This window comes from Capricornis sumatraensis, chromosome 4 (genome assembly GCF_032405125.1).
Source record: "Capricornis sumatraensis isolate serow.1 chromosome 4, serow.2, whole genome shotgun sequence".
NCBI classification, from domain to species: Eukaryota; Metazoa; Chordata; class Mammalia; order Artiodactyla; family Bovidae; genus Capricornis; species Capricornis sumatraensis.
The window spans coordinates 47,157,988-47,172,009 of NC_091072.1; the positions used below are offsets into that span (position 1 = coordinate 47,157,988).

Below are 14,022 nucleotides of genomic sequence, written 5' to 3' on the forward strand. Positions count from 1 at the left end.
AAAAATCCTTTTTTTTTTTGCACTTTTGCTTTTGCACTTTAATATTTTAAAAAGAATTGATAACAGAATTATGAAATGTACATGAAATATAGTTTTAATTTCTTTATTTGCATATGATGTTTTCATTTTGAGCCCTTTTTTACTTCCATTTCCAGATATTTTAACTATCAATGTGACAGCATACCAAAGTTGTTTTACTTAAGAGGGCAGGATTTAAATTATTACGGTCATTTAAAAAAATGTTTTTCAGTCAGTAAGTTGTGTCTGACTCTGAGCCCATGGACTGCAGCACGCCAGGCTTCCCTGTCCTTCACTATCTCCCGGAGTTGGCTCAAACTCATGTCCATTGAGTAGGTGATGCTATCTAACCATCTCAGCCTCTGTTACCCCAATTCTCCTTTTGTCTTCAGTCTTTCCCAGGATGAGGGAAAAATAAAATAATGTGTGATTTTTTTACTTTTCCCTATAAATGTTTATCGAATTAAATTTAAGAAAGTTAAAATACTTTGAAGTGAACTGAATAGTATTGAGAAAACTGAGATTTATAAAACAGACAATAGAAACTAAGAATCCAGAAAGACCTGTTAAAACCAACAGAAATATAAAACCAAGATAAATGGTGTTTGAACTGAAGGAACTCAAACTAGATCCATTTAGTCTAGGCATCAAAGTCACATAGTATCAAAAATATGTTCCTTTCCTTAACTTTTAGTGTTTAAAAACCACTAAATGCAACATACATAGAATTTGATTTGTTGTTATTTTAACTTTCATTTGAAATTCTTATTTCATTTCTGAAAATTCAGCATATAGTGTTTCTTTTCTATTTCATGTTTTCCCACTGTTTTGCATTTTATTAAAGCTGAGCCAAGGAAAGATAGTATAACTTAAATCATTGCATTTTCTTTTTTCTAAAGTATCTTGATAAGAAGTCGAGAACTGGGGACAGGGAGGGATGGAGGTTAAATTAATAAGTTAAATGAGGTGTAGATTGTAGACGGGTCCTGCTGTCTCCCATTTGGAATATTAAGAATTCTGATTTGATTATGCACCATTATCTAGGTTATGAAAAGCATGCATTAACTTTCTTTGTTATATCTAAATGGAGCAGACATCATTCTAAGTAGGGTAGCTCCAAGACAGAGTCCACGTAGAAGTGACTGAGAAGTTACAGATGTTTTCTGCTGAGTAAATTGGGAAGCCACTTAAGAAAGTATTGTAAGTTTCCTGGTCAGTGTCCTTCAGTAAACTGCCCTTGCAGTTCAACTGTTTGGACCTGTGGAATACAAGGTACTATTCTGCCACATTGTCAGGGTGAGATCCTGTCAACACTTCTTTACCCAGGCTGAATCACTCACAGCTGCCAAACAGTGCTTCCAGTCAACCACTGTCTGGCCCAAGGTGAAACCCGCTTAGGCATCACCCTAGGCTGCCAGGAAGTACATAAAGAGTACTTGACTGTGGCAAAGTCAGAGAGACTCAGGCCATGCCTTTGAAAATGATGCAGCTGACACAAGCATCGCTGATGCAGAAAAACGTAAAGGACATGCAGATGATAGAGCAAATTGTGAACAAAAATATTCTGGCAGCCTATAACATGCTCCAGATGTATCAGCTGCGAGTCTGATTCTCTAAAGTAAGACTTTCTCCCAGGATGTATAGGCATATATAGCATCTACAGAGCTTTGCTTTGGCTGAAGTTATGAAATCACATGAATGTTTTAAATGCTGAGAACTTGGCATAGAAAATATTGAGTGAGATAATGCATGGAATCCCATCAGCCTCAACATTTTTTTTTAATCTATTTTGAAATAATAGAGTTTGTAGTTGAAATTTTAGTATTCACTTTTATATAACTGATCATTTAATTCACTGTAATGTTGTGGTCAATTCTATCTGCTCTTTGTAAACTTCTTAGATCTTCATTATATAATGCAAATAGTTAGTGCAGTAAAACATAGAACTCATTTATGCCAGAAACCCCATTGAGGATATTTTCTAGGACAGCATAATCAGTTCTTTGTCTTCGATTTTGTAGAGGACACTAGAATACTATAACACGCCTCAGTTCAGTTCAGTTCAGTCGCTCAGTCGTGTCCGACTCTTTGTGACTCCATGAATCTCAGCACGCCAGGCCTCCCTGTCCATCACCAACTCCCGGAGTTCACTCAGTCTCACATCCATTGAGTCAGTGATGCCATCCAGCCATAGAACATTTTAAATGTATGCACCCATTAAAAAGCAGAGACATTACGTTGCCAGCAAAGGTCAGTATAGTCAAAGATGTGGTTTTTCCAGTAGTGATGTATGGATGTGAGAGCTGGACCATAGAGAAGGCTGAGTGCTGAAAGACTGATGCTTTTGAACTGTGGTGTTGGTTGACTCTTGAGAGTCCCTTGGACTGCAAGGAGATCAAACCAGTTCATCCTAAAGGAAATCAATCTTGAATACTCACTGGAAGGTCTGACGCTGAAGCTGAAGCTCCAATACTTTGGCAACTGATGCAAAGAGCTGACTCATTCGAAAAGCCCTGATGCTGGGAAAGACTGAAGGCAAGAGAAGAAGGGGATGACAGAGGATGAGATGGTCGGATGGCATCACTAATTCAGTGGATATGAGTTTGAGCAAGCTCCAGGTGATGGTGATGGACAGAGAAGCCTGGTGTGCTGCAGTCCATGGGGTTGCAAAGAGCTGGACATGACTGAGCGACTGAAAAACAACAGTCATTTTATTTTTCATATGAGGCAGCTAGCTATGTTACAGCAGAGAAAGGAAAGATTTTTATATAATAATTACATAAAGTTAGTTGATGTGTGAAAGTAACATATTTGCTAGTATTTTGATATTTGGAAAGTTGTAATTTTGTGTAGCTTTTTTTTCATAAAGTTAATATGAAGATTCAGTAATGTCTGTCATATGTATGAAGCTTCTTGGAGTCCTGTGCTATAGAGAATTACGTTTTTCTCCTTTTGTTTTGGGTCTAATGACAGCAGCCTCTAAACCATTTTTCATGGCATCTGCTTGAATGCTTTACTAATACTGGTACAATTAAAAAAAAAAAAAGATTTTTCGCTCAAGCTAAAATAAGCAACTATTCTTTTCTACCTTATCATAATCATTAGAATAAACATTGCTTTATTATAAAAATGTGACCTACATGAAGAGAGGTATTCTCAGGGACTATTAAAGGAAAAAATTATCTGCAGAGTCTGTTGAAATATATTGTTTCTCTTTTCTTCTTAAAATGATATGACAAAACATTCAAGTCAAATTTAAGGGGCAAGTGTACAAGCTACTTTCACACATTCTTTTTTCTAGTTTCTTTTAAAATATAACTCACTGCAGTCTTGGATTTTTTTCTTTTTTTTTCTTTTTGCAGCATACCACACAGCTTTTCGCCCACAATATAGAGGGTCCCTAGCCTTTTAAGTTGTAATCACAAAGGAACATAATTGTCATTCTTTGATCTTAAAATGAAATTGGTGGAAAGTTCAAATATGTGTTGCTTGGAAAGTTACAAAAAGTAACTTGTAGGGTTGCCATTTCCTTCAGGGGTTCTTCCAGACCCAGGGATCTAACTGAGGTCTCCCGCCATGGACGGAGGAGCCTGGTGGGCCGCAGTCCATGGGGTCGCGAAGAGTCAGACACGACTGAGCGACTTCACTTTCACTTTTCACTTTCATGCAGTGGAGAAGGAAATGGCAACCCACTCCAGTGTTCTTGCCTGGAGAATCCCGGTGACGGGGGAGCCTGGTGGGCTGCCGTCTATGGGGTCACACAGAGTCAGACATGACTGAAGCGACTTAGCAGCAGCAGCAGCAGCCTTGCAAGCAGAGTCTTTAACTTCTGAGCCACCAGGGAAGCCCCATAGTATTTACAGTATAGCAAAATGTGCTTAGTGATTTGTAATTTTTATTTTGTCTTTGTGACAACGTATAGATTTTGTTTTTTTGTCTATCAATACATGTACATACATGCATATATACACACACTCACACACAGACACAGAGTCATATAGAATAGAGGCCAAAAATATTCTTAAGAAAAATTAGAGGCTATTTTAAAAGTTTTACAAAAATGCCCTGATGGTTGTGTCCTGATACTTTTTTTTTTTTGCATCTGAATATTGCTATACAGTGCAGTGTTGTCATTTAGGAAAGTTTCTTGTGTGTGGAATTGTCTGTAAACAACATGCAGGTATTGATATTAATCTCTTTTTCTGAACTTTTGAGACTTTTGCAAAGACTCAAATATCAAAACCTCAGTTTTTATTATAATATATAATTTCATTATTTATAAGAATGAAGTTTAAATAAGTATAAAATTAGAAGTATAATTATATTAAGAGCATATAATTTTCATAAATATTTTATGATCATGTTACAAAAAGATACATTTATCCTTGAAAAGTTTTAAACATCTTTAATATATCTTTTGCCCTTTAACTGATACTTATTTGATGTCAAATTTTAGTTGCCCTAACTCCATACAGAAGACATATACTAAAAAAAAAATCTATTTTATAAAATTAATCTCTATTATAGACTGATATGGTTCCTTTTATTTTACTTCAATTCAATCCCATTCAATCCATTTCAACAACAATTTATGGAATACCTTTCATTTCCAGGCTTTTGAAAGATCTTGGGTACACAAAAGTGAGTTCATAGCTTCATTGAGAATCAGATGCAGAGTTAGGTATTGTTGTCTCTTAATTAATAATTTCAATTAAAATGATTCCATACTCTTAGAGAACAGCTATATCTAATGATCGACATCATTATTTTTAGAAAATAGCTATATTTGTCTACATCTAAGTATCTACCTCAGTTCTCTGTATATCTTCCTCACAGCAAATCCATTTTAAAATATTTCTGGCATATTCTTAGTATCATGTTATGAGTTTTTTTGTTAAAGAGTGTATATGGGTTGTGTTTACCAATGTGTATTATAAATGCAGTACTATTTTGCTGCTATAGGTTGTTTATTTCCTGACCTGTCTGGAGTCCATTATAGTATAGCATCATGTCTTCCCTTAGTGGGGACTCAAAAATGTTTCTCTGAATAAGCATAGCATATATTTTAAAAATTTAGAATCTTAAACATATTAACTTTTGTTGGAGATAATAGTCAGAATAAAACTAGGAATTTCTCCAAGTCTTCTGTTTGGAGGTTTGTACTATTACTATATTCTGTTTATTGTGACTACAAAACATGAAATGATAGATGAATAATCACATTCAGCATGACAGATTTGGAGATGTCCCCCCATTAAAAGGCATATTCATTCTATTTTTAGGTGTATAGCTCTGACATGTTCCCTGAAAAATTCTCCATTAACTCTCGTGGTTACTGAGATCATACAGCATGTCTTCCTATAGTTTTCAAGTTAGAAATAGTTTTCACACATTGCATATTGTTGTCTACCCCTCTTGCTAATGATACAGTGATTGGTCAACATAATCTGGCTGTATTATAGGGGGGCAAAATGTAGTCCCTGGATTTTGTTATAAGACTATCCAGCTTATCTCTGGCTGCTCATTTGAAGTTAAATTGGTACTACTTCATGTACAAGTTTAGGCCTCAATTTTTGTCCTATCAAAAGTCATAGCCTACAAAATGCTTCTCTTTAATAGCTGAGACTCATAACTGATCCCTGCATGCTGGTGGATGATTTCACATATCAATTTGGAAAATCCACTTTAGAAAACAGAGCATTAAGTGTGTCTTACAGTATTCTTTGTATTCATCTGGATATCAGGGATATCTGATTAATTTTTCTTTTTGTCCTTACTTTGCTGTGTAACTTTAGGTGTGCTATATTAACTTTTCTTTAAAAAATGACAAGTTTTTTCAAGAATAGTTAGACAAGTAAATGAGAAGAATGTTGAAATGTAAATACATAAAACCACTGAATGTGCATTAATATAATATAGAATCAAGTAGAAAGAAGTCATTTTAAGACTTTAATCAATATATTATGTGGCTCAGATTTATAGATTTTAGCTACTTTTTATTCCTTATGTAAAATGCAAATCTTTTTTCCCCCCAAGATAAATTGTTTTTCTGGTAGTCCTCCTTTTGTATTGAAATTAAAACTCTTAGAAGTCAAGTCTGCTCAGTGAGTTGAAAGAGTAAATTCATTTTGACTTACTCCTCACATTTATGACTGGGGAATCTTTTAAATTTTCCTAAAGAGAATAATAAAAAGATCACATGGACGATGTATAGGAAATACTGTTTATTTGTTACAACCATTTTAATTCCTAAAGTTTGTGTTTTATTTTGCAGCTACCTGTGGCAGATTCCATTAACTATTGTGGTAGGAAATAGAAGCCATGTGTCTTCAGAAGCAATTATTTGGGTGTCTAACAAATCAGGTAAAATATATTTTCCTCTGAGGAACTACTTGGTCTCAAATAAATGTTTAGCAAGTTAACTTCTGGTTTCAGCTGTTATAAACATGTGAATAAAGACAAATTAGAGAATATAGAAGAGTAAGCTCTATAAAATTAAGTATAGTATAGTTTCTACATAGTCTAATTTCAGTCTATTGATATAATTATTAAATTTGTGTTTTTGACTGTAAAGAGAAAATTAAAAACAAAATTCTTGTAGTATTAGTTTTAACTGTTTTAAACTGCATTATTTTGTAATCCCAAATGTAATTAAATTATAACCATAGTTCCCAATAGAGCAGTATGTCAAGCACTGAAACACTGGCCACATATTTAATTCCACTTTCCAGCTATCTTCTCTTTATTAGACTGGCCCTTTATATAGAATGGGTCTGGCAGTAGTTTCCATAAAATTGAATAATTATAGAGCCGGATATGAGAGGCCTTGATGGCTCATCAAACCATCCTTTTGGTAGGGTTAATGCTCAAGGAGCAGAGAAAGATGAGATTCTATTCTGTTTCTAAATATCTTCAAATAAGATAGTGACCTATTTCAGTTCACTGCTGCTGCTGCTAAGTCGCTTCAGTCGTGCCCGACTCTGTGCGACCCCATAGAAAGCAGCCCACTAGGCTCCTCTGTCCCTGGGATTCTCCAGGCAAGAATACTGGAATGGGTTGCCATTTCCTTCTCCACTGCATGAAAGTGAAAAGTGAAAGTGAAGTCACTCAGTCGTGCCCAACTCTTAGCGACCCCATGGACTGCAGCCTACCAGGCGCCTCCATCCACAGGATTTTCCAGGCAAAGTACTGGAGCGGGTTGCCATTGCCTTCTCCTTCCAGTTCACTATCAGAAAGCTATTTCTTGAAACCAGTCCAAATCATTCATGCTAGAGTGTGAACCAGGTCTCTTTTATTTTGTTTTCCACTGATTTGAAAAAACCAATTATCATTTTTATGTAACAGCTCATTTAGATTTAAATGGTCAAGTATTCCACATTTTGTTTTTCTTAGTTTTCTCATATTCTGCTAATACATCTTTTCTGACTATTCTATAAGCATCATTTTAAACAAATTTTTCTTGAAATAAGGTGAAGTATAAATAACAAAATACTGTTTCTTCCCCTCAGTCTAGCTATTATACAGTTGAGTTCAGTTCAGTCGCTCAGTCGTGTCTGACTCTTTGCGACCCCATGAATCGCAGCATGCCAGGCCTCCCTGTCCATCACCAACTCCCGGAGTTCACTCAGACTCGCGTCCATCGAGTCAGTGATGCCATCCAGCCATCTCATCCTCGGTTGTCCCCTTCTCCTCCTGCCCACAATCCCTCCCAGCATCAGAGTCTTTTCCAATAAGTCAGCTCTTTGCATGAGGTGGCCAAAGTATTGGAGTTTCAGCTTTAGCATCAGTCCTTCCAAAGAACACCCAGGACTGATCTCCTTTAGAATGGACTGGCTGTTATTCAGGTCAGTTCAGTTCAGTTGCTCAGTTGTGTCCGACTCTTTGTGACCCCATGAATCTCAGCACACCAGGCCTCCCTGTCCATCACCATCACCCGGAGCTCACTCCGATTCACGTTCATTGAGTCCGTGATGCCATCCAGCCATCTCATCCTCTGTCATCCCCTTCTCCTCCTGCCCCCAACACCTCCCAGCATCAGAGTCTTTTCCAATGAGTCAAGTCTTCGCATGAGGTGGCCAAAGTACTGGAGCTTCAGCTTTAGCATCATTCCTTCCAAAGAAATCCCAGGGCTGATCTCCTTCAGAATGGACTGGTTGGATCTCCTTGCAGTCCAAGGGACTCTCAAGAGTCTTCTCCAACACCACAGTTCAAAAGCATCAATTCTTCAGTGCTCAGCCTTCTTCACAGTCCAACTCTCACATCCATACATGACCACTGGAAAAACCATAGCCTGACTAGACGGACCTTAGTCAGCAAAGTAATGTCTCTGCTTTTGAATATGCTATCTAGGTTGGTCATAACTTTTCTTCTAAGGAGTAAGCATCTTTTAATTTCATGGCTGCAGTCACCATCTGCAGTGATTTTGGAGCCCAAAAAAATAAAATCTGACATTGTTTCCACTGTTTGCTCATCTATTTCCCATAAAGTGATGGGACCGGATGCCATGATCTTCATTTTCTGAATGTTGAGCTTTAAGCTAACTTTTTCACTTTCCTCTTTCACTTTCATCAAGAGGCTTTTTAGTTCCTCTTCACTTTCTGCCATAAGGGTGGTGTCATGTGCATTTCTGAGGTTATTGATATTTCTCCTGGCAATCTTGATTCCAGCTTGTGTTTCTTCCAGTCCAGTGTTTCTCGTGATGTACTCTGCATAGAAGTTAAATAAGCAGGGTGACAATAGACAGCCTTGACATACTCCTTTTCCTATTTGGAACCAGTCTGTTGTTCCATGTCCAGTTCTAACTGTTGCTTCTTGACCTGCGTACAGATTTCTCAAGAGGCAGGTTAGGTGGTCTGGTATTCCCATTTCTTTCAGAATTTTCCACAGTTTATTGTGATCCACACAGTCAAAGGCTTTGGCATAGTAAATAAAGCAGAAATAGGTGTTTTTATTATTAGGGAGGTGTAAATGGTCAAAATACATACACATATAAATACAATAAAAAGGTTTTACAGCAGAATCTAATCTGATTACCAGAAACATAAACTCTTGTTTTTTCCAGTTGAATTTTTATTCAAATGTTTATGTTATTGTATTTTTACCATATATTATGAAAATATGTGCTTTCATTTATATACACTGTGTGTAAAACATTCATATATAATGCAATGGTGCATTGAAAGGCTTACTTTAAACATATTGGTGAATCTCCTTTTAAATTGTTTGCTATAATCTATTCATTTCTTTGAATTAGCTTTTATACCATGCTCTGAGTTCACACTTACTGTATTTTCTTTATGCTTCTCTGTTACCTTCATGTAGTTGTATCATTTATCTACATAATTTATTATGAAATGATGAGTGAAAGCAGTGAGCTCCTATTGTAATAATTCAGCTATTAGAATGAAGTCTTCGCTCCATAGGATTGCTAGGGACACAAAATAGAAGAGTTTTCAGAAATAAAGTAAAAAGGTAGAAGGTAGAATAGAAATGGGAAATTAGATTCTGATTATGACCAACCTAGATAGCATATTCAAAAGCAGAGGCATTACTTTGCCGACTAAGGTCTGTCTAGTCAAGGCTGTGGTTTTTCCTGTGGTCATGTATGGATGTGAGAGTTGGACTGTGAAGAAGGCTTAGTGCCGAAGAATTGATGCTTTTGAACTGTGGTGTTGGAGAAGACTCTTGAGAGTCCCTTGGACTGCAAGGAGATCCAACCAGTCCATTCTGAAGGAGGTCAGCCCTGGGATTTCTTTGGAAGGAATGATGCTAAAGCTGAAACTCCAGTACTTTGGCCACCTCATGCGAAGAGTTGACTCATTGGAAAAGACTCTGATGCTGGGAGGGATTGTGGGCAGGAGGAGAAGGGGACAACAGAGGATGAGATGGCTGGATAGCATCACTGACTCAGTGGACATGAGTCTGAGTGAACTCCGGGAGTTGGTGATGGACAGGGAGGCCTGGTGTGCTGCGATTCATGGGGTTGCAAAGAGTCAGACATGACTGAGTGACTGAACTGAACTGAACTAGTGTCAGGATCAGCCTCAGCTTTCACCTTTAGACAGTGCAGGGATTCAGGGCAATCTGATTCTTCTTCAGTTCTTTTCTCAGGGTCCATTTCCTCTAACTCCCTAGTTATTTCTATGGTGTTATCCGTGATGTCCACAGATTATCTACAATAGTATCATGACCTTTATTTTTATTGAAGTTTGGTTGATGTACAATATGATGTCAGTTTCAGGTGTACAGGATAGCGATTCAATATTTTTGCAGATTATACTCCATTTTGGGCTTCCCTGGTGGCTCAGTGGTAAGGAATCCACCTGTAATGCAGGAGACCTGGGGCTTGATCCCTGGGTTGGGAAGATCCCCTGGAGGAGAGCATGGCAGCCCACTCCAGTGCTTTGCCTGGAGAATCCCATGGACCAAAGAGCCTGGAGGGGCAATGGTCCATAAGATCACAAAGAATTGCACATGACTGACGTGACTGAGTACACGTGCCCACACGCTCCATTCTAAATTATTATTATCATGGCTTTTCTTGACCGAAGGCCACAGGTTGTTGTATTGATATTTGAGAGATTGTTTTTATTTATAGTCTTTTATTGTTATTCAGAAATAATAACAACATGATATTTCAAGCCATAGCTTGCCTAAAATGTCCTCTGTGGTCATACATTTGATTGTTATACACAGCTGCATAGTTTTGTGCAATGCATAATTCTAGGAGATGATATTTACATGGACTGTGATATTACTTTGGCTTCCCTAGTGGTTCAGACAGTAAAGAATCTGCCTGCAATGCAGGAGACCCTGGTTCAATCCCTGGGTGAAGAAGATCCCCTGGAGAAGGAAATGGCTACCCACTCCATTATTCTTGCCTGCAGAATTCCATAGACAAAGGAGCCTGGCAGCCTGCAGTCCACTGGGTTCCAAAGAGTTTGGACATGACTGAACAATGTTATTACTTGCAAACCCCCTCACTCCATAATTGTGTAGTGTGCAACCTATGGAGTGAAATGTGTCATATTCCATTAAATCATAGCAGAGGCTTCTGATTGATAAAATGTAGTCTCAGTTGAATGTTGAGGCTTTTTGTTTGGAATTTTCATACCAACTAAATGTTTCTTGAAAATTTTATGAATACATACATCTGGAAGAATTTTACAAGTGGGACATAAAACAAAGGCAACCTTTCTAGTTTCCCTGTTTATTCTCGTTCTCAGTGTATTTAGTTCTGTCTTGAACTCCTTCATTCTGATGACAAATAAAAACAGAAGCCAGTCAAGGGAAAAAAAGGTTAAATTTGTATCATTTTAGATCGCCTTTTATCTTCAAAATATAGTCAACCAATATTAATGAAAAATGTTTCTTCATAGATATGGTAAGAACATATTCTGATCAATTCTTACCAACATTTGTTAAACATTTGACTTTTTAATTATAAGAGATCGATGCTTTTATAATTTTTCATCATCAATAATATCAATTTGATGTCACATGATACTAAGGTCAAGTTATTAGTGAACAAAGTAAACAATATAAAATATGAATTTTATTTGTATCATTATATGTTCTTGACACTTCAATTTTTTGTTGTGTTGGGTGGTTATCTAATTAATTCCAAGCTAAGGCACATATCATTTTAGGTTAAACATAGTTTTAAAACAAATTTTCGAATTATTGAAAGTAGGTAAAAAAATTTTTCTCTTTTGTTTTTACTGTGAAAATGCTGAGAAAGAAAACATTTATACATAGTAGCCCTCATATTGACTGACTATTAACTAATGTATAGTGGAAGGAAATACACTTAATGACAAATGTTAGGAAAGAAAAAATTCAAATTAGAAGGGAAATTGATCCTGAAAATCAGAAGTAAATATTAAAAATAGCATAATGCTTCCCTTAAATATTGGCTCATAGGATTCTCATAGCCTTTAAGGTATTTTTTTTTTAATCTCTACTTTCCAAATGAAAAAATTAAGGCTTGAGAAATAACGTGCCAAAAATGTCTTAGGAACTTGATTTTCTTTTTTAAGTTTGTTTATGACACACATGCGCACACAGGATTTTAGTGCTTTGGTGGGTTACTTTGTAGATCTGTCAGTTTCAACACCTGGCCGTAGAACGCACATGCATGGTTCTCTATCATCTCTACAGAGCATGATCGAATTTGATTCTCACAAGAGGCCGATGAGAAAACCAGGGTGTGTTATTATACGTTAATTTTCACATGGATCCCCTTCGCATCCTGGTTCACGTTTTTGTTTTAAATTCTCCTTGTTCTGCAACCAGCCAATATTGAGCAGAAAGATCTGATCTGCTTTCTTTTTCATTCCAAAATGAAGAATAAAATATAAAAATATAAAACATTATAAAATGCCAACTACTCTGTGCCTTGATGTAGTCTAAATCTTATGCCATTTTGGATATATTCTAAATATAAATTTTAATTGTTACTACTAACACTTGAAATATAACATCCATGCTTTTTACTATGGTTCTCATCACACACTGTACCTCATTAGACCATTGGAAAAGATCTCTTTAAAATACATTGCTTGCCATTAGTTAATCTGAAGAACATTTTAGAGATATAATTAAGTAAAATGAAAAAGATATTTAAAAATCTATTACAAAAACTTTTGGGGAATCATTTCTCCAAGGATTTCATTTATAGCAAAGGTGTAAAAATATCCATGAACAATAATAACCTTCAAGTTTTAGTTATTAATTTAATAATAGAATATTTAAAAATAATAGATGCTTGCCTTTCTTTTTCTCCTCAGATAACACAGAAGGTGTAGGGATTGTTTTCTGGTTTTAATTGGTTTCCATTCTACCTATAAGTTGTTGAATTCAAAAGCTCAAAAAACTAGAAATAAGTGCGTTATATGAAGGTAGGTTATACCATCTATATAAAATGTCAGGAGGAAGTAACTTTAAAAAACAGATTTAATATAGAAATCCATGACCATTTCAAAATTGTAAAAAGTTTTATCATATGTTTATTAAACCCGATGCTTTAATATTGTAATTTCTTCAAAGAATAATCACTTGCTAGATGAAAATGATTAAACTTGTTCTTAAGCCATGTGAATTCAATAATAATTTTTAAATGTTTTGTTATAAATGTTTAAATGTTTTTTTCTAAAAAAATCTTACCATTCCTAAAGGGTTAGGGTTACTCAAGAGAAACAATATCATCAATATTTCAATCAGTTTTTCTTCAGTGAATTCAGACATGATTAACTAAAATCTGTATGAGAACTAATTTTATATGCTGTTTTTTAGATTATTTGTTTTTACTTTTACATCTGTAAAATTGGGTGACATTCTAAAGCTTCACAGAAATTGTGTGGGTAAATATTACATTTTTGAAAAATATGCAGATACAAAGTATTAGAAACTTGGAAAGTTATAAATATTTTAGAGTAATATCTGACAGATTTATTTTTCTAAGTACCACAGATTAAGCTGTGTACAACCTCAAACTAATAAATTATCCCCTTTTGCCATTGAATCCTATAATTGGAAGGGTCCTTAAATGGCATTATTTGGCCTTTAGGCTATAAGTAAGGAAATTGAGAGCCAAAAACAATCAATGGCCTAAGTTCAAACATTTTTATATTGGAGAATAGTTACAACAATACAGGTTTTCAGTTCAGTTGAGTTCAGTTGGTCAGTCATGTTCGACTCTTTGCAACCCCATGAACTGCAGCACGCCAGGCCTCCTTGTCCATTACCAACTCCTGGAATTTACCCAAACCCATGTCTATTGAGTCGGTGATGCCATCCAACCATCTCATCCTCTGTCATCCCCTTCTCCTCCTGCCCTCAATCTTTCCCAGCATCAGGGTCTTTTCAGATGAGTCAGCTCTTCCCATCAGGTGGCCAAAATATTGGAGTTTCAGCTTCAACATCAGCCCTTCCAATATATATAGTAGAGTTTTAAATAACTTCATATATTATGCTACTTCTATGAAGCATGAGTCCTGACGGCAT

General features: G+C 36.0%; 1 protein-coding gene across 1 annotated transcript in view; it reads left to right on the forward strand.

The window, feature by feature from the left end:
- TRHDE (thyrotropin releasing hormone degrading enzyme) overlaps positions 1-14,022 on the forward strand; it is a 460,588-nt gene that overhangs the window by 358,976 nt on the left and 87,590 nt on the right. The window contains exon 10 of the mRNA XM_068971693.1: positions 6,293-6,381. Within this exon, the coding sequence (XP_068827794.1) occupies positions 6,293-6,381 (89 nt within the window). The remainder of the gene's footprint in view (positions 1-6,292; positions 6,382-14,022) is intronic.